Consider the following 22,201-nt stretch of genomic DNA (forward strand, 5'->3'; position numbering starts at 1 on the left):
GTGTACATATGTAAGGGCCAATACTTTTAAAGTTGAGGCAGGTTTACATTAGTGTGATTCAAGCCGAATCGTATTTCAACGAAACTTGGCTCAGAGATGGAACCTAACACGAAACAAACTTTCCCAAAATTTCTCGACCGAAAACTAAATGGTGACCTTGCCAGAGGTCATCAAAGTTCAAGGCAAAAATACACAAAAACTGATATTTAATTAAATTCCCATCTTTCAAGTGGTGTAACATTCAGCACCATCAAGTCCCCAAGCTAGTTTAACTATCAAATGACATAGGGAGGCAAACTCTTCATCTTATATACATATTTGGTTGGGGGGATCGATGGCGCTGAGTATGGGGGGGGGCGCTCAAAGTCTGGTCATTTTGCAAAATTGGCTGGTATTTAAAGTCCCATAACCCTCTGCGCCATCAAGACCCCAAACAGATTTCAATGTTATCAACAAATACAACTCCTGGCAAAAAATTATGGAATCACCGGCCTCAGAGGATGTTCATTCAGTTGTTTAATTTTGTAGAAAAAAAGCAGATCACAGACATGACACAAAACTAAAGTCATTTCAGATGGCAACTTTCTGGCTTTAAGAAACACTATAAGAAATCAGGAAAAAAAATTGTGGCAGTCAGTAACTGTTATGTTTTTAGACCAAGCAGAGGGGAAAAAATATGGAATCACTCAATTCTGAGGAAAAAATTATGGAATCATGAAAAACAAAAGAATGCTCCAACACATCACTAGTATTTTGTTGCACCACCTCTGGCTTTTATAACAGCTTGCAGTCTCTGAGGCATGGACTTAATGAGTGATAAACAGTACTCTTCATCAATCTTGCTCCAACTTTCTCTGATTGCTGTTGCCAGATCAGCTTTGCAGGTTGGAGCCTTGTCATGGACCATTTTCTTCAACTTCCACCAAAGATTTTCAATTGGATTAAGATCCGGACTATTTGCAGGCCATGACAATGACCCTATGTGTCTTTTTGCAAGGAATGTTTTTGCAGTTTTTGCTCTATGGCAAGATGCATTATCATCTTGAAAAATAATTTCATCATCCCCAAACATCCTTTCAAATGATGGGATAAGAAAAGTGTCCAAAATATCAACGTAAACTTGTGCATTTATTGATGATGTAATGACAGCCATCTCCCCAGTGCCTTTACCTGACATGCAGCCCCATATCATCAATGACTGTGGAAATTTACATGTTCTCTTTGGGCAGTCATCTTTATAAATCTCATTGGAACGGCACCAAACAAAAGTTCCAGCATCATCACCTTGCCCAATGCAGATTCTAGATTCATCATTGAATATGACTTTCATCCAGTCATCCACAGTCCACTATTGCTTTTCCTTAGCCCATTGTAACCTTGTTTTTTCTGTTTAGGTGTTAATGATGGCTTTCGTTTAGCTTTTCTGTATGTAAATCCCATTTCTTTTAGGCGGTTTCTCACAGTTCGGTCACAGACGTTCACTCCAGTTTCCTCCCATTCGTTCCTCATTTGTTTTGTTGTGCATTTTCGATTTTTGAGACACATTGCTTTAAGTTTTCTGTCTTGACGCTTTGATGTCTTCCTTGGTCTACCAGTATGTTTGCCTTTAACAACCTTCCCATGCTGTTTGTATTTGATCCAGAGTTTAGACACAGCTGACTGTGAACAACCAACATCTTTTGCAACATTGCGTGATGATTTACCCTCTTTTAAGAGTTTGATAATCCTCTCCTTTGTTTCAATTGACATCTCTCGTGTTGGAGCCATGATTCATGTCAGTCCACTTGGTGCAACAGCTCTCCAAGGTGTGATCACTCCTTTTTAAATGCAGACTAATGAGCAGATCTGATTTGATGCAGGTGTTAGTTTTGGGATGAAAATTTACAGGGTGATTCCATAATTTTTTCCTCAGAATTGAGTGAGTCCATATTTTTTTCCCTCTGCTTGGTCTAAAAAAGTAACCGTTACTGACTGCCACAATTTTTTTTTTCTTGATTTCTTATAGTGTTTCTTAAAGCCAGAAAGTTGCCATTTGAAATGACTTTAGTTTTGTGTCATGTCTGTGATCTGCTTTTTTTCTACAAAATTAAACAGCCATCAGCCTTTTTTAATGAAATTTGCAGGAGTGGATAAACTAACATCTCTATGTAACAGTTTGCAGAATTTTGGGGACTCTTATATTGGTTTGATACCCCTTTAAAATCAGGTCATTGGTCACTACATTTGTCTCTCGATCATGCATGACTGACTTGGAAATGACTCAAATTGCTTTTTCCCTTAGCAGACTTGAGGATTTAGGTATGGGAAAATAACTTCAGGAAAATTCATATGTTGTATTGAACAGGACATGTTCACAAGCTTGTTGCCATAGTAACTGATACCAGAACACATGTATTGGATTGACTGTACATAAGCGAAGGAGAATCAAAAGAAAATATCAGATCATACATGCATTCATATGGTAATTCATGCAGTTTGGTTAGCGGGCATATGTTCTATGACCTGATCAAAAAGGGGTTTCAAACCAATATAAGAGGAGTCCCCAAAATTCTGCAAACTGTTACATAGAGATGTTAGTTTATCCACTCCTGCAAATTTCATTAAAAAAGGCTGATGGCGCAAGCCACCAGGTGGCGCTAAACTTCCTCAAAATTGGGCACGTCAAGTGCTTTGGCGCCCCCTGGTGGCCAGTGCCATCAAGACCCTAATGTTTATTCAGTTGCATTTGATAGAGTAGGGCTTATATTTGTTGATAATATTGAAATCTGGTTGGGGTTTTGATGGCGCAGAGGGTTATGGGCTGCGGAACCACCCTGGGTCCTGGACGACAACTACCCAGGCAGATGAGTGATTCATCCCCACTTCTCTAAAGTAGCCATCAATCTGCTACAGCCAGGTGACGCATGGGCATCCCCTTGGCCTTCTGCAGCTGCTGGGGTCCTCAGCATTAAGAGACCTGCAGACTGGATCAGACAGAGATCGGGGCGTATATGGCCAAAATGTTGCAACTTTTTTTGCCACCTTGCACTCGGCCGAGACGGACGCACTTTTCTCTTCTCCCTCCCTCCTTATCTTTCCTGCTTCGGTGGCGTGTTGTCTGTGAGGCTGCAGCTTTGCTTGTCTGGAAAACGACAAAAATGGATCTGTTAAAGTGGTCTCTGAACGCAGTTGACACTATTTTTTCTACAAGACATTCGGAGGCGGAGGACCCGACCTGTCCTGCCGGGACACATGTGATGGGTTACGTGATGGACTCGTGGAGGAGATGGCAGGTCATGTGCCTTTACATGCTTTCTGTGGAGGACGTCGAAGATGAGTACATATTCGGCTTGGTGGTGACCGGCTTTCTGCTGTGTGGAGCGGGCACTGCGCTGGTTTACCGGAAAATCAAGAAAGTGGAAGCAGCTTTGATTGGTCCTTCCAGGCTGCCCTACATGATTGATTCGATTGGGAAGGCAGTGGCTGCGCAGTCGGCGGGTGTTAACCGCACGTTGGAAAATATTTCAAGCAGAATCGCAGCCCTGGAAACCCGCTTTGTTCGTCTGTGAAGACCACATTCTACATTCAGATGCATTGAGAGCCACTCTGTTCTCAGAACTGTGGAATCTTTCAGGCGTCTGCTAATCTGGTTATTCATTTGGCTTCCCCAAACACAGCTGTACTTCAAGGTCACTGTGATAAAACGTCCTCAGAAGATCAACACTTAAGCCTCGCTCCCTGGTCTTCCCCCCTCCCCTCAGCTTCTCCAGCTCTGACGTTGACTGTGTGGACTGCTCAGGGCTGTGCCCCTCCCCCTCCAGGACTGTCGGACAAGGCCGCTGATGGCGCCAAACAGGCTGCCTCCGGAGTGTTCTGATAAACTGGACCTTTTCAAATCTCGGTTGTCGTCCTTGTTTTTGTCTGTGTGATTAGCAGGTATTGGTAGGATATGTGAGAATAACTTGGCTTTAATGGTATAATTTATTCTTTTAAGTTTTTCTTGTCTTTTATTGTGTCTGTTTCCTCTTTCCACATCTGTCTTGGTCTTCCCTTTAGGGCACTGGATCAGGGATCTCCAGATGTCTCTGAGGATATTGTGCATGATTTCCTGCTGCAGGAGACAGGTCACCTGACCTCAGCACATTTGAAATATTTTTCTCACTGGCTGCTGCTCTGCTGCCTGGAGGCTGCTACTATGGAGGCCAAGAACAACCGAAAACGTGTGTGGCTTCAGACAGCTGAGGAGTGGTAAGAGCTGAGCTTTCACTGGATGTTTCAGCAAAACTATTCAACTGTTCTGACACTGCAGCTTAGTACAACTGAACCTTTTTCTTCAAAGCGGTTTATACTGTATTCTCAAAATCGATAACTTTAACATTTTCTACTGGAATTGCTGTGGACTTTGTTTTTAGTGAGAAGAATGGGAGCTGTATTGGGAATCTGCAGCTCAGTGGTCCAGTTATCGTCCAGTCTGACTGGGTTTTCCTCCACTGCTTCCAGCGCAACAGTATGGCACTGCAGCAGAATTTGTCAAACATCGGTCTGGCCAGCGGCGATCGCGTTGTTGTTAGCGATCTCAAAGGACGTCTGGTTGGTCTGGCAGCTGGCTACCTGTGTGAAGTTAGCACAACGTCTGTCAGATGTACATTGGACAAGTGAGAAACCACGTGCACCTGCAGAAACCTAGTCAGTGATCATTATCAAAAAGCTCCAAAAATCAGCTCCTCACTCAGATAATTACTGCTCATTGGTGTTTAATTTGTGTTGCAGAGACCTGTCTAAGTTCAGCAACGTGTTGTTCCGGCTGGACAGTGATGAAGGGGTGGTGGCCCTCAGCACTCATCTTAACAATATCTCAAAACTGATGATAAACTCTCAGGACAGGTATGTGATGGTGAGGAAGGATGTGCAACTGTTAGAATGGCCTATGCAGTGGCTCACCTCGCTGGGTCTGGGCTGCTTGAGGTTTCTTCCTTAACATCATCAGAGGGAGGTTTTTCTTATCACTGTCACCTGTGTATTTGCTCTAGGGGTTGGTAAAGTTAGCCCGTTCTCATGTAAAGTGCCTTGAAGCATCCTTGTTGTGATTTGCCGCTATATAAATTAAATAAATTGAAATTGAAATGTGATGATAAAACAGGTTAACCCTGTGAAAACACTGTATAGAAATAATCTCACCCATGTGTTTAGGATATAGTGTTGCTTTTATTTTTTTACTGTGTTCTCTGTGCAGTGAACGTTTAAGGGAGCTGGTTGTTAATCTTCGGCCTCCAGAGTTTATCTCCAACCTCAGTTCTGTTTTACCCAGAGAGGCCAAAGAAACTGTGGCCAACATCCTCAAAGGTGACAACATGATTTTTCCAGCCTTTTTATTTTTCTTTCTTATTCTTTGCAAAGGCAGTGATTAAAACAATCCCAAAGGGCAGCTGCATGTGTATTCATCACCATCACTGCCGTCTTTAATGTGCACTCCTTTAGTCTGTGGATATGTTTTGACGAGTTATTTGCACATCTCGTGTTTGTTCAGTTCAGCCACAAATTCTCTGCATTCTGACTGGATGCCTCCAGGACAGTTGCTATTTTTAAGGTATTCCTGCATGAACACAGTTTTGTGTTTGGGGACGTTGTCTTGCTTACTCATTAGAATGAATCTCCCAAGTCACAGGTTCCTTGGAAACTGACGCACTATTTCTTGCCACCACAGTGCTTCTTGGGCAGGATCATGTTTGTAATGATGTGCAGTTTTTAATTAGTTTATGACAAAGATATTTAATTGGATGGCACAAAAGCTCAGTTTTGGTGTCATTAGACCATTAAACCTTCTGACTTGCACACTTAAGTTGAACCATCATAATTTTTGACAGTATGAAGCTGTAACTAGGTGCAGTATTTCTCCACTGAAAGTCATAATTTCTTCAGAATCATCTGGTTGCTCGGTGGCTTTTAGTCTTTTTGCAAATAGACCGGGAGCTGAGCCTACCATGCATCCCCATCCACCACAACAAAATGCCACTTGATTTTTTTCAACCTCTATAATGTCCTTAGTGGAAATTTGAGTGGTAGCAGAAAAATAACTCATTCCCAATGTACCTTTTGGCGCAATATTCACCTAAAGAGTAAAGCTACTCGTGAGTGCTGTACGTGGGCCGAATATTTGCACTTTTTTGCCTTTTTTAAATACCTATACATATAATATCAACCATATCCATCTATATATTTCTAAAAAGCCCATTTTCTCTACTTTAATATGATACCCATCTTATTTCTGTAACATAAAATGGCACTTCTCTATGTGGCTTACAGTACAACCATATACACAACCCTTACCTGGACCAAAAAATGTCCAAAAAGTTTATGAATAGTTTTTTGTAATAAAAACTGAAGTATCAGGGCCTAGATTAAGCAATAATGTTACAACTACAAATCATTAGCTTTCATTTGAGACCAAAATTATGGCAAAAGGTGAAGTATTGACTGAATGATGAACTACTGTCTTGGATGCTATTTGCCTTGTGTTGAACACGTTCAAGGCACATATCATATACAGTGAAATTTACTAAGAAACTGCATTTACCATCTTTGTGATATGTCCAAAGCTATAAAGTTTTGCAATGTTTTACTCATAGACAATTCTAGAATGATAATCATGTGCTATCACCCATCCATGACCCTGAGCTGGAGATGGAACAGTGGGATTTGCAATGCCTGCACTCTTCCACACAGCCACCTGATAGTTAGCTCTTTGTATGTGCTGCGTTAGGGTCTTACGACAAGGAGGCAGCGCAGACATATCTGTATTGCCAGGGACTGACTTTCCCTGCTTGATGCACAAGTTGTTGATACGGTTAAGCTCAAACTCAAATTTCCACTAAAGACATTATACAACCCTGGCAATATTTATGGAATCACCGGCCTTGGAGGATGTTCATTCAGTTGTTTAATTTTGTAGAAAAAAAGCAGATCACAGACATGACACAAAACTAAAGTCATTTCAAATGGCAACTTTCTGGCTTTAAGAAACACTATAAGAAATCAGGAAAAATAATTGTGGCAGTCAGTAACGGTTACTTTCTTAGACCAAGCAGAGGGAAAAAATATGGACTCACTCAATTCTGAGGAATAAATTATGGAATCACCCCAGAACTAACACCTGCATCAAATCAGATCTGCTCGTTAGTCTGCATCTAAAAAGGAGTGATCACACCTTGGAGAGCTGTTGCACCAAGTGGACTGACATGAATCATGGCTCCAACATGAGAGATGTCAATTGAAACAAAGGAGAGGATTATCAAACTCTTAAAAGAGGGTAAATCATCACACAATGTTGCAAAAGATGTTGGTTGTTCACAGTCAGCTGTGTCTAAACTCTGGACCAAATACAAACAACATGGGAAGGTTGTTAAAGGCAAACATACTGGTAGACCAAGGAAGACATCAAAGCGTCAAGACAGAAAACTTAAAGCAATATGTCTCAAAAATCGAAAATGCACAACAAAACAAATGAGGAACGAATGGGAGGAAACTGGAGTCAACGTCTGTGACCGAACTGTAAAAAACCGCCTAAAGTAAATGGGATTTACATACAGAAAAGCTAAACAAAAGCCATCATTAACACCTAAACAGAAAAAACAATGGGCTAAGGAAAAGCAATCGTGGACTGTGGATGACTAGATGAAAGTCATATTCAATGATGAATCTCGAATCTGCATTGGGCAAGGTGATGATGCTGGAACTTTTGTTTGGTGCCATTCCAATGAGATTTATAAAGATGACTGCCTGAAGAGAACATGTCAATTTCCACAGTCATTGATGATATGGGGCTGCATGTCAGGTAAAGGCACTGGGGAGATGGCTGTCATTACATCATCAATAAATGCACAGGTTTATGTTGATATTTTGGACACTTTTCTTATCCCATCAATTGAAAGGATGTTTGGGGATGATGAAATCATTTTTCAAGATGATAATGCATCTTGCCATAGAGCAAAAACTGTGAAAACATTCCTTGCAAAAATACACATAGGGTCAATGTCATGGCCTGCAAATAGTCCTGATCTTAATCCAATTGAAAATCTTTGGTGGAAGTTGAAGAAAATGGTCCATGACAAGACTCCAACCTGCAAAGCTGATCTGGCAGCAGCAATCAGAGAAAGTTGGAGCCAGATTGATGAAGAGTACTGTTTGTCACTCATTAAGTCCATGCCTCAGAGACTGCAAGCTGTTATAAAAGCCAGAGGTGGTGCAACAAAATACTAGTGATGTGTTGGAGCGTTCTTTTGTTTTTCATGATTCCATGATTTTTTCCTCAGAATTGAGTGATTCCATATTTTTTCCCTCTGCTTGGTCTAAAAAAGTAACCGTTACTGACTGCCACAAATTTTTTTTACTGATTTCTTATAGTGTTTCTTAAAGCCAGAAAGTTGCCATTTGAAATGACTTTAGTTTTGTGTCATGTCTGTGATCTGCTTTTTTTCTACAAAATTAAACAACTGCATGAACATCCTTCGAGGCCGGTGATTCCATAATTTTTGCCAGGGGTTGTAGAGGTTGAAAAAAAATCAGGTGCCATTTTGGTGTGTGTGTGTGTGTGTGTGTGTGTGTGTGTGTGTGTGTGTGTGTGTGTGTGTGTGTGTGTGTGTGTGTGTGTGTGTGTGTGTGTGTGTGTGTGTGTGTGTGTGTGTGTGTGTGTGTGTGTGTGTGTGTGTGGTGGGCGGGGGGGGTGCATGGTAGGCTATCTCAGCTCCTGGTCTAAAAGTAACCCAGTTTTTATGAACGGGTAGATGATTACTGTTGAGAAAAATGCATAAAAAAAGGCATTTATAAAGGAGGTGAAAGATTTTGCTACCATATAAATGTCCATTTTCCATTGTCATAAGGGTTTGATATGTTAGGAATCATTGCCATTTTTATTTATGTCAGATTTGGCTTTTTTCTTTTGTTTCTTAATTCCTTAATATTGGTAACATTTGCTCCACAAAATTCATATTAGTTAGGCTCTACAATATAGGACGTAGTTCTACATCACAACTATACATAAGCAAAGTTTAAAATGTCTGTCTTCTTATTACATCAACTAATGGCTAGTGCTTTAGTTGCTGTGTGTATATGTGTGTGTGCACATTTATGTAGGTCTCAACAAGCCCCAGAAGCAAGCTATGAAGAAGGTGTTATTATCCAAAGACTATACATTGATTGTTGGTATGCCTGGCACAGGAAAAACTACAACCATTTGCACCCTGGTAAAGTCCTAATTCTGATTTACAAACGTTAGCTCACCTTAACCCTGAATAAACCACATCCATTACCTACAGTTAGGACCAGACCTCTAACTCGCTCTCTGTAACCTTACCCCCCCCCCCCCCCCCCCCCCCCCCCCCATTTTTCTACCTTTCTGTCTCTTGCCCAACTCTTGGCCTCAGGTTCGGATCCTGCATGCGTGTGGGTTCAGTGTCCTGCTGACCAGTTACACCCACTCGGCTGTTGACAACATCCTGTTGAAGCTCAAGCGTTTTCGTGTTGGGTTTCTGCGTTTGGGTCGGGGCCAAAAGGTACACAGCATGTCATGTCTTTATTTCTTTGCATTGAATCAACAGGCTCCATCATTAGAATTTTAGTTATCAATTGTGTTTAGTTACTAAAAACTAAGAATAATTAAAAAGCAACGTTCTCAGAATATTTCTCATAAAAGCAGGAATCACTGTCATGTATCAAAGCTGCTTCAGATTACAGTTATGACAAAATGCGACTATGGTGGAATTCCCCATACTGTATTTATAAAATGAGGATTCCACTGGGGGGACATGTGTGACTGAAATGTGTTCATTGTGGGTTTGTATGAGCAGTTTATTTTTGAACTGTGTAGGTACCTGTGTGATGAAATTACTAAAAAAAAAAAAAAAAAAAATTCCTGTTGTTAGATTCCACCTGATATGAAGCTGAACAGGTGACACTAAATTCAGGTGAACTGTCCCTTTATCAACTCATTACAGTTAAAACACACATTCGTGTACAGATAAATATGTATTCTTGCATAGTGTCCGCTTTCCACATTTTCTTGTTTGTTTCTTACCGGGATAACTGAGAACCTTTATCACTGAGTTTGTTCTTTCCTCTGATTTTTGTTTTCCATTGCTTGGCACCCTCTGTAGGTGCATCCAGACATCCTGCCATACACAGAGGAAAGTGCGAGGAAACGAGGCATTCACACTCTGTCAGAACTGGAACAACTTTATAAGCAGGAGGTGAGGTGCTGCTTATACAGTAGAAGTACACAAAAACTCCAGCTTTTTTACATTTGTATGGCAACATTCAAAGTGTGATCTTAACTTTCTTTTTCTTCTGTTGGACTCGGGTGTTTTAAGATACTACAGTTTATTATGGCATACATTAGTGTCTCTGACCATTTCTACTAGAGATGTGGAGATTAATCAATACAAATCGGTAACTAGATACAAATGTGCATGATGCAAGTGTATCTATTCATTCAGTCTGCATTGATTCAATTGATGGTTGAAATCGCAATGTATCGGTTGCTGTGTGCTTGCATGAATTTTTTTCTGACGTACATTGAATGCACCACGGACAGAAGCCTGAAAGCACATTTCGACCACAACAAATCAATTTCAAAATGGAGGCCTGCGACAAGGGCATAAGCAGTTGTAGGAGATTTTTGACGCACACCTAAAACATTTAAATCGGGTTTGGAATTATTTTGGCTTTTTTTTTTTTTTTTTTTTTTAAACGATGGGAAACTTCATAAGGCACAGGTCATTTTGAAAGGATGCTGTGGCTGCCGCTGTGCCCCTTAACTCGGCAAAACTGGTAAGAAAGTATCTCAGATTACTTTTGCCAAGGCGGTACTCTCTCAATGAGTGACTCACTTTAAGTCACTCATTGAGAGTGATGTTGTTTTCCTGTTCACTGTAATGGTTAAGTTCTGACAGTGTGATCAAACAGGTTCCAAATATGAGCGAACCGATTCCTGATCCTTAATGTTGAATCTGGCAAATATGCTGCTTATAAGGGGTAAAACAAATCCTCTGCTTCGAGTAGAATCACAAGAAGAATACTATAGTACTATATTGAATTGCAGCTTCCTATTTTCTGTTTAAATTTTTGGTATAATTTCTTTGCATCATGTTGAATTGCATCGTACCAAATCACATTGTGAGGAATTGAATCGCCATCACATACATATTAAATTGCATTGAATTGGGAAAAGGAGTGAATCATATCGTCGTCGCGAATCATATCGCTGGTAGTGTATTGAAATGCATATCGAATTGTCAGTGATGAGATTCACATGCCTAATTTCTACATCTTAATCCTCTCTTCCTAGCTGGTGGTTGGAACCACCTGCATGGGCATCAAGCATCCCATATTCTCACGTCGCAGGTTTGATTTCTGCATTGTGGATGAAGCATCACAGATTTGCCAACCTGTGTGTCTGGGACCCTTGTTCTATGGCAAGAAATTTGTCCTGGTTGGAGATCACCAGCAACTGCCACCAATAGTACAAAATCAGGAAGCTCGGTAAAGTGTGCACAGCTGTAAACTGAGTGTATGCTTTAATGAGGAAAAAATGCAAACAAAATTATATTGTAATTTGTTTATATTTTCTATCGCAGAGGTACCAAAATTCTTTTCTTTAAAGGGCCATAAATGATTCTGGATGGACCGTCTTAGGCCAAAAATCAATATTGATGTTTTATGAATTACATAGATATATGTATGTAATGTACATACAACTGGTACATGTATGTACCAGTTGTATTTTTATACAACTGGTACATACATAATAATACATGTATTGTTTTTGATAGAAAATTAACAATGTAAATCTAAAATATAAATTAAACACAACTGCTTAAGACTAATTTGTTCATTTGCAGAGAACCTTTTATTTTTCTTTGCCAGAAGATGATCACCATATTGCATTTGGTCTGCTTGAGATTTTTTTCCATATTCCATAAAACAACAGCAAACAAAATAATACACACAAAAAGGATTTTTCTCTACTAATGTTGCCAATGTGCTTGCTTATGGGGTGTGTGAGCTATAGTTTAGCCATTACCCTTGTATGGTGCTTTGATTATTTGGCAACTGGCCAAATGTCACCCCCAGGCCCCAAATTGAGCAGCCCTGGTGAAACATGTTAATGACATTGGTGTATAGCCATACCAGTTGTATTTTTATTCACACTGTCCTGTCCAAAAGGTGAGAGAATGTGTTCATATATGGCTCAGAAATTAAAACTTAATTCTAGCCCCCTGCAGATAAAAACAACAACCTCAAAAACCTGTTTGCTGTATTTGCTATGGGTTACTTGCCTTGACATTTAGGTATAAGACAGTTCGCTGCATTCCTACATACTGCAGGATGTCAATTAGGTAATTAAACTTTAGTAAAGCCTTGAATTTTCTGTCCAGGTCACGAGGAATGGACGAAAGCCTGTTCAAGCGACTGGAATGCCATAGTGATGCAGTGGTCCGCCTCAATGTGCAGTACCGGATGAACAAGTACACTTTGCATATGTTGACGTTTATATATGAAAATTAATGTACTGAATGCTTTAGGCCATTGTAGTAGTAGTAGTGGTAGTAGTAGTAGTAGTAGTAGTAGTAGTAATGATAGCATCTAGTATAGAACTTGTAAGTCAGAATTCAAAGTAGTTTACAGCAGCATCAATGTACACAAGGACAAAAAGAAATTGGCAAACATAAAAACAAATGTCTAAACATAAATAGTATAAGTACAGCTTTAAAACCCACAAAATAAGACGACAGTATAATATAAGCTGTGCTGGACTGATGTCCTGTTCAGGACGCCTCTCATCCGCTTCATGCTTCAGTTTCAGGGAACCATCACAGGCCCAGTGGGCCTCCAGGCCTGTGTAGTAATGAAATTATAAAATGGAGATTTTGTACGTAGATTTAAATGATTCAGATGAATTTGACTGTCTAATGTTCACTGCCAAATTATTCCAAAAAATATGGGCACAGTTGGTTTCCATTTAAATTTAGATACACAGAATACACCTGATCCTGAGACTGCAGGGCCAGACGGGGAATATAAGGTAAGAGGGTGCAGAATCATTCAGAATTTTCAACATCTGAACCTTAAACCTGTGGTTACATTTAGAAGAAGCCAGTGAAGGGAGGCCAAAACAGGAATGCTGTCATTAGAGCTCCTCATTAAACCGCTTGCAGCCGTACTTCTGAATAATCTGAAAATATATTGTACTCTTGTGTGGTAAGCCATAAAATAAAAAGCATAACAGTAGTAAATTCCAGTGGACAAATGTGTGAATCAGTGTTTTGGCATCCATCATAGATGGGTCTAATTGTTGCAGCGTTATGTAATTGAAATGAGTCATGTTAGTCACCTCGAATATGCAGGTCATAATGCAGTGTTGGATCAAAAACACACCATGTTTTTACTTTATACAGCAACAAACATTTCAGTCTTCTGAGTACAAAGTAGAAAATTAGATGACATCCAGAGTTTCGCTTGTAAGACAAGCGTCCAGTTTTACAGTCTGACAGGCATCACCTGTATAAACAGGCGTGCACATCTGCAAGTCATCAGCATAACAGTGTAAATCTACTCCACAACTTTGGCTACATATGATCTAGTAGTGAGCCTAGAACAAAACCCTGAGGTACCCTATACTTTACTGTGAAAAATTGGGCATACCACATTGAGGTGGTGCAAACAATACAGTAAAATTGTATGAGGCTGCTTACTGTCTAAAAAGTAAAAATACTTTTGTCCCACAGAACACATCTGTCTTTGTTTTAATCAGTATGTACTGTTTGTTTCAGGCAAATAATGTCTCTCAGTAACTCTCTGATGTATGATGGCCGGCTGGAGTGTGGTTCAGAGAGAACGGCCTCAGCCCTGCTCAGCCTGCCTTTCCTGCTTTCTGTCCAATCAGAACTCAATTCCTACGTTAAGACTCACCTCGAGCAGGATCTGGCCTGGATAAGGGAAACTTTGTTGCCTTGCAACCCTGTTTGCTTCCTGGACTGCTCAATGGTTTGCACAGTTTCAGAAATTATTTGTATTTTGTTGCAAATGAGGTCTTACTGACATTTCTGTTAGGTTTTTGTACAATATCTGATAGAACCCCAAAATGCAGGCAACAAGAGGCAGGGGGTAAGTGCAAAAACCACGTGATTTTTTTTTTTTTTTGGTCCAAAGAACAACCAAAAACTCCAAGCACTGACAAAAAGAGGGGCATGGGACAAAGGTCCAAAAACACACCAAAGAGAGTTACAACTGAGTCACCAGGAAATTAATCAACAAACACTAGAAATAACACTGTAGCAAGTCAGAATCAGAGGTAGCAGGAAGAAACATGAAACAACTGGCAAACAAACAGGAACTGAGGTGTAGCTTTAGTTCAAACTGAACTGATGAGAAAATAAGACAGGTGTGTGCAAAAGTCAGTGACAAACAGGAAGGTGGCGAAACCCAACGTTACAGAAGATTAGAAAAGAAAAGAACATAATAATTAAACCTCAAGAAAGATACCAAAAAGTCACAGAACCAAAATATAAATCAAAATACACTTAAGTAAAAATCACCATGGAACTCAAAGGCATAAAAAGTGTAGCGTAAGAGAAAACTCACAAGACGAACTAACATAAAAAGAGACGATTAATAACAAAGTACAAAAACCACAAACTAAGTCAAGATTAGGGCTGCAGCTATCGATTTTAGTAATCGAGCATCGATTACTGGCGATTCATCGAGTAAGCGGATAAAAAGTACTTTTGCATTTTTTAACAACATCAACAATCCAGGGCTCTTCCTAAGCAGTGGCACAATGTTGCTGCGCCATCACGCAGATTGTCAAATTTAGTGTATCCCTTTCTGTTTTCCTGGGTAATTATTTATTTTTTCACATTTTTACAAGTTTTGGATCTTTCAGGATCCAAAACCTGTCAGGAGCTCAGCCAAAGTTGGGCCAAAGTCTTGACATTTTGCTGAAATGGCGATGGGTTGTGTCTGTTTTTTGTTTTCCCCAACTTGTAAAATTTAACCATTTTTAAGTTTTGGTTGTTTTTTTTTAAGGTTGGTGGACTGGGTTCCTGCATGATTTTTTAATCCCTCTTTCTCTGAGATTCATTAGATGCATTTCAGCAGAAAGTTGAACATTCAAGTCACTGTTTTTTTTATTATTATTATTATTATTATTTTATTTAAGTTACAGTGTTTGTGAAGCGTTGTGTGTTGCCCAAAAAGCAAAAATTAAAAAGCAAAACAATCAGTGCAAGTCTGAGCAAAACACAGAAGAAAGAATGGACTTATTTCAGAGACTGTCAGTGTGTCCGAAGATGGAGCTGTGACTTGCTCTGTGTGAGGGGAGATCTCAAACAGAAAAGCAACGTGGGGCTCAGCATGGAATAACAGTGCCACAGTATAAAAACTAACACAAAGAAGAACACATTAAAGGGAACAACCGATATTCAAAGTACTAAAGAATTAACATTAACCAAAAACTAAATGAAGAAATGCACACAAATAATCAAAGAGGAACTCAGGAACAGAGTGAAAACTAGAAGGCCACAGAGGAAACAATACAGAGAAACTTGGAACCAGGGAGACCAAACACAGAAAGTGGAGAGACAGACCCCAGACAAAGACAGAAGATGACCCACAAAGAGGACAGACAATGACAGGGGACAGGAGATGGACCCCAAGACACAGACATGAACACAGGACCGGGAGGGCTCATACATACAACAATTTCACTAGAAAATGTATTTCTGAGTCTTTTCTGTTGAATTCTTCCAGTACACTGAGGTTTATAATTTAGAGATACTTTAAAGTAGTATATAGATTGCTTTGATGCACTCTAAGAACATGGGGTGTATAAGCATCTAGGTTCCAGTTAGGACCTGCACTTTTCAAAAGTCAAATAATTGTAATTGATGCACTATTTCACAATTTCAATCAATCTTTATTCATGAAAAAAAAGTTTCCATGTGCAAGGAACAAAAGAAGATAAATATTGTAACAGTGTCCCTTAAAACATAAATTCATAATCATATTCTTCCACCATTTCATCCCCAGCACTCATCAGTCACCAAACATCAAATAAACACCATTAACAATGACCTGTCTGTCTTACATTTCAACAGTTCCATTCACTCTACTTATAGTCTACTGTATTCCCTCATAATTTTGTCTCTATACATCTTTTTGAACTTATAAACATTTGGACAACACTTGATTTTATCATTCAGAGCTTTCCAAAACGTAACCCCGTAAACAGAAGGACTCTTCTGTTTCATAGTTATCCGTGTAAACTTGGTCTGAAAATTATATGTTCTTCTGTGGCAGGTGGCCTGTGTAACAAGACTAAATACATTTTGGACAGCATCTGGTAAAATACCAAGCTTAGCTTTCCACATAATAAGAGCAATTTTTGAATCAACAAAATCCTTAAGTTTTAGCTGATTGGTTGCAATAAACAGGTTATTAGTAGGCTCTCTATACCCTTTTTTGTTGACAATACCAATGGCTCTCTTTTGTAGCAAATACAAGGGCTTAATGGTACTGTTATATGTATTCCATCAGACTTCAGTGCAATAACTTAAGTATGGGAGAATCATTGAGCAATGCAGCATACACAAGGAGTTACATTCAAATAGATATTTTACTTTGAATAAAATTCATATGCTTTTATTAACTTTCTTTTTAATGTAATCTATATGGTATTTCCAGTTTAATTTCTCATCCAACACAACCCCAAGAAACTTAACTTCATTAACTCTTTCAATAATAACACCATCAGTGGTCATTTTTACGTTGTTGTTCTTCCTCAGATTGCCAAAAATCATATAGCTTGTTTTGTCCCACTTTAAAGCCAGCTTATTATCATTAAACCAATTTCTCACCTTTATCATTTCTTCTCCTACTTTTTCTGTTGTTTCCAACAGGTTACTTCCTGAGTAATATATACTAATATCACCAAACAATAAAAAAAAATTAACATTTTAGAAGATTCACATATGTCATTAATAAACAAATGAAAAAGCAAAGGCCCTAAGACCGATCCTTGCAGAACTCCACATTTAACGTTCCTGCAATCAGAATTTAGGCTATTTAGATGTACATACTGCTGATTTGTAATAGAACTTTTAAGCCACTGGTGTGCTGTGTCCCTGATGCCATACTTGTATAATTTTAATAACAGTTCATGATTTAAGGTATCAAATGTTTTGCGTAAGTCGATAAACACTCCCACAGTGTACTCTTTTCTTTCAGTTGCAGCTGGAGTTGCTTCGACCAATTCAATAAGTGCTAAGCTTGTTGATTGTTGAAATCTAAATCCATATTGTTTCTCACTGATTAATTTATGCTTCTCTAAAAAGCAAAAAACAAAAAATATTTTTTGTGTGAACCATTTCTCAAGAACTTTAGAGAACTGAAAGCAGTGACACTGGTCTATAATTATTAAATTTGTGTTTAAAGATCTTCATTTATTTATTGTTGTTGTTTTTGTTTTTTTCTGCTAAGGCTTCCACAAACAATAGAATGACTTAGCATTCGCCCTTTTGAGCTATCCCATAATCCCTTGTTCGCCAGAGTCACTGCAGTCAAAATAACACAGAGAAACCACATGACAACAATTGCGAATGAATATTATATGACCAAAATGTAATTTTTTATGCTTTTCATCATGTTAATAAGAGACTGGCTGCAAGAGACCCAGAAAACTTGCTAAAACAAATATTCCAAATAATCTGTGTCTGCTACATTTAATGGCCCTCCCACACTTGGTTCCTTTAAAGTGTGGGTTTTCAGTTCACAGCATCCTTTCAAGATGTTGTCACAGTTTTTAAATGCAGTCCAAAAAAAGATGCGCCTGTACAGTCCGGCCAGTGTGTGCATCCCTGTGTCAGGCTGCAGTTCACCTGCCTGCATAAGACCCTGAAAATGTGCTAAAACAAATATTCCAAATAATCTGTGTCTGCTACGTTTAAACTGCATGGAATTTAATAAATGCAAACCCAATTTCAGACATTTTATTTATATTGCTCTGGAACAAACAGCACACTGTTGTAAAGTACAACAAGCAGGACGTTGAAGAGCAAAATTCACTTTCCACCACAATGACGAACAGAAGCGATCGCAGCTCACTGCAATTCCCATTGAAAATAACGGAGAAACAACCTGAGCATCTCGCATGTTGACATAAAATAAACACAATAACAATGTCTGAAAACCCAGATAATATATTCATGAGAGTTTTAGGCACAATATACAAAGAGTTTTATGTTGTGATGTTAATGCTGTTGTCCGTGTGCAGCCTGATCAGAGCATCTCAGTGCAGTTCTCAATGTTACTGACATCTTGCAGAGTGGCGAACTCTCCGAATTTTTGTGAGATTTTGCGAGATTTGAAACCTCAATGGGATGAAGGATTCACTAATTGGCCACAAGAAATGTAATAAATGGTTTCTGTTTAAGTTTGAAAGTTGGCATTAAAGAGCTAGGGAGTATAATATATATATATATCTGTCATTTCGTGTTCAGTATTTTTGTACACACAGGTCATGACCTAGATTCTTATTCCTGTTTGATTTAGGTGCCGGCGCTGGAGTCTGTGGAGCAGGGGGGCATAAGTAATAATACTGAAGCTGTGCTGATACACTTGCTGCTTTCACTGCTGATAAAGGTACATTAGTTATTAATGATGTCATTGTTAGTATTGTTTGTAACATATAGTACAGTCTGTTTTTAAAGTCCTGGGGCCTGTTCTGTGTATATGGATTACTGTGCCAGCTGGATTAAATTGTTTATAATGTGGTATTTCTCAATTTTTAAAAAACAAACCAAAAAAAGCCTGTTACATCTTCAGAGTTGTCATGGGTTTCTTGGTGGCTTCCCTCACTAGTCTTCTTCTTGCATAGTCACTCAGTTTTCAGACCAGCCTCCAGACAGATTAGTAATAATTGATGTAAATGAAGTCCAGCACAAATTCAGTGACTTGGAAACGTACATTAATCATCCTGACTTGATGAAGAAAAGTGGCTGTTAAAGTGATGGTGTGGCCACTGTACAGGCACACCCAGTCATCTCAGATGATTGACTCCAAGTTGTCTGATCAAATTTTCACTTGAGCTTGAAGAACTGAAACAAACAAACAAAAATAAAACTGGTTGGCATTACCAGGATCAGCAGGTCCTGGATCTGTGATTGATCTTGGACCCTTGATTTGTTTTTAAGGTCATTATTTTTTATTTATTTATTTTTTGGGGGATTTGTAAGGTATAAAAGATGAAAGCTGAAGCATGTGAGCATAAAGTTGCCGTGTAATATCTTCTTTTTTTCACCTCCTTAGGCAGGCTGTAAGCCCGGCGATGTGGGAGTCATCGCCCCCTACAGGCAGCAGTTAAAGTGCATCTCTGCTCAGCTGCAGTCCTCTGCTTTCAGCGGAGTGGAGGTGAACACCGTAGACAAATACCAAGGACGGGACAAGAACCTCATTGTGTTTTCTTTTGTCAGGAGCACTGCAGAGGAAGGAAATGTAAGTGTCTGCACATCTGCACCTTTGGTTCCTTTCTCCTCCCAAATAACCAGTGGCAGCTGTTGGTATTGATTTTAAGAGGGCACACCTTCACAAGGGGGGATTTGCTGCAGGGCTGCAGTACGTTTTACAAAGTTTACCTCATAAATTGGCAATTGGGTGTATATTTGTAGCCAAATACAGTAACCTTGCTGTCGCTCGCTCTCTTTCTTAAGCCTCAGTCCCACTGAATAATAAGCCATGAATAATGAGCCACGCATGGGTGTGTCAGCAATTATTCAAAGACTGGTCCACATTTTAAGCTATCACGTATCCGCTACTAAGGCACCTCTGTGTGCCTCTCTGTACCTCACGTGCCAGGTATCAGCCTCTAATCAGCCACGACCGCCCTGTCATTTGAACCCCGTCCAGCCTCAAATGGCTCGTGTCACTACATATGATCCACGTCAAGCCACATAAGATCCACATCAAGCCACATATGATCATGTAGCGCCATGTAACGTGACGTTTGTGCACATTTAGGCATGGATTTGGTGCAAACCTCCAGCCCTCCCACACTTGCTAAAGTGTAACTTTAAAGTGTGGGTTTTCAATTCACACCATCCATTCAAGATGTTGTCACAGTTTTTAAACGCAATCCAAAAAAGGTGCGCCTGTACAGTCCGACCGGTGGGCGCATCCCTGCGTCAGGCTGCAGTTCACCTGTGTTTCAGACTTTCAGAATTTTTACAGCTGCTTATAAAGAAGGATTGAACATGCAACTGTTTTACCAAGCTATTAGAACATTACAATTACCTTTTAGGCTGTTCCAAATATGTTATCCCTAACCTCAGCGCACAAGACAGAGAGAAGAAAAAAAGCTGCAGAATAATTATTTTGTAGCGGATTAATCATTTTCTCTGAGTTTGGCTGTTGAAAACACCTCTGATCACTTCCGGAATCACAGAGGACCATTTCATCTGGAGTCTCTCTCTCTCTCTCTCTCTCTCTCTGTCTCTCTCTCTGTCTGTCTGTCTGTCTGCATGAGGTGGAAAACACATTTGGTGCCTTCTAATGGGTAATCATTTGTAATCTTTATTTTGTAACAGCTTGGTAAAACAGTTGCATGTTTATTCCTTCTTACGAGTAGCTGTAAAAGTATGTTTATGATAGATTTAGCATCTCGTTATATTCGATCAGACGAGCTGCTCTGTGATGTGGTACGCTGACGCAGTCACTTGCACTCACATGCAGTGTTTTTAATTGTTTGTGCAATTTTCACATGAAGTTCACGTAATTAATGCGTCATGGAGTTTTTGAATATTTCTACATTTTCTTTGCACACTTGCACGAAGCCCCCCACAGTTTACCACGGTTTGCGATGAGTTTACTCTCCAGCATGACAGAGTGCGTGCAAGTGCACGGATCAAAGTTGTGCAAGTGTTAGGACACCTTTAGTTTAACAGTGTTGTTAAACTAAAGGTTTATTGTGTTTTTGTAGTTCAGTTGGTTTAGTCAGTTCAGTTAAGTGTCATGTTGCATTACATGAGTGAGTTAAGTGTCATGTTGCCAGTACCATGACTGAAAGTGTATTGCGTTTGATGTCTTCCTTCTGCCACCATCTCTGTTTGTGCATGTCTAAAAATAGACATTTTCTGCATTCTGCTTGCGGCAGAATGCGGAAAAGACAAAAAGCTCTTTGTGCGTGTGTATAACTTTGATCATGGACGAACTGTGAAGAGCTGACATTTGCCATTTGGTATGCTTATGTATTTTGGGTCAAGGATGGGTCAAGGATCAACAAAATGTTGATAGGACTAATATTTTTTTGAGAAACTACGGATATTAGCTAATCTTGCTAATTACATTCTGGACTAACACACCATTCCAGCAGGGGGCGGTAAATCATCTTTATATTAAAAGCGTGTGTGATTTTTACTTAGTAAGTTCAATGTAAGTACATAATAGAATTGTAAATACATTAAAAATACATGGATGCAGAAGAAAGTGAAAACACTTATTCCATGTGGTGCATTTAAAAATCAAACAGAAGTAATAATAAAATAAAGTACAACTAATAATAATGATAATAATAATAGTGTGTACATGATAACAAGAATGTAAACAATCTAAATACAATAAGACTGTCAATTAACATAAAAAAATTACATAATTAACAGGAAATAAAATGGTTGAGGTCTAAGCTTCTAAAAACATTCTGGACTCACACGCCATTCCAACTCATTATAAAAACTTTGCATAATTTATTACCACCCTTGAAAAATGTCAGCTACCTATTTTACAAACACTACCCAATCTAGAGTCCATGAATCCCCACGGGCAACATGCTAAAATACATGTGAACATGAACAATAAAATTTAAAAAACATGAAAAATGCCATTTGGTCTGGGTCTTTGGTTTGGTCTCACAGAACTGCATCCTTGAGGGAAAGTTTGATACTCAAATTAAAATTCAGCCTCAGGTCAAATGATTGTGAAAAGTTTGTGACCTTCTGTAGAGTTTCGTATGACCGATGACCCGACTAGGAAGTGGAGAAACTAACCAAAATGAAATGAATACACTGAAATGAAGTATTGGAACTCGTTTAAGTAAACGAATACTGACACTGACAGGCACTTGCATGCTCTGACTCTGAGCAAACCATAATTATTTCTTGATTATTAATTATGTTGCAGTATA

General features: G+C 39.2%; 1 protein-coding gene across 1 annotated transcript in view; it reads left to right on the top strand.

Annotated features, from left to right (window-relative positions):
- dna2 (DNA replication helicase/nuclease 2) overlaps positions 1-22,201 on the top strand; it is an 85,469-nt gene that overhangs the window by 60,945 nt on the left and 2,323 nt on the right. The window contains exons 12-23 of the mRNA XM_034187353.1: positions 4,036-4,227; positions 4,392-4,634; positions 4,750-4,863; positions 5,213-5,322; positions 9,109-9,218; positions 9,399-9,527; positions 10,128-10,220; positions 11,318-11,511; positions 12,408-12,497; positions 13,803-14,016; positions 18,580-18,669; positions 19,336-19,521. Coding sequence (XP_034043244.1) covers positions 4,036-4,227; positions 4,392-4,634; positions 4,750-4,863; positions 5,213-5,322; positions 9,109-9,218; positions 9,399-9,527; positions 10,128-10,220; positions 11,318-11,511; positions 12,408-12,497; positions 13,803-14,016; positions 18,580-18,669; positions 19,336-19,521 — 1,765 coding nt within the window. The remainder of the gene's footprint in view (positions 1-4,035; positions 4,228-4,391; positions 4,635-4,749; positions 4,864-5,212; positions 5,323-9,108; positions 9,219-9,398; positions 9,528-10,127; positions 10,221-11,317; positions 11,512-12,407; positions 12,498-13,802; positions 14,017-18,579; positions 18,670-19,335; positions 19,522-22,201) is intronic.

This window comes from Thalassophryne amazonica, chromosome 2, assembly GCF_902500255.1.
Source record: "Thalassophryne amazonica chromosome 2, fThaAma1.1, whole genome shotgun sequence".
Lineage (NCBI taxonomy): Eukaryota > Metazoa > Chordata > Actinopteri > Batrachoidiformes > Batrachoididae > Thalassophryne > Thalassophryne amazonica.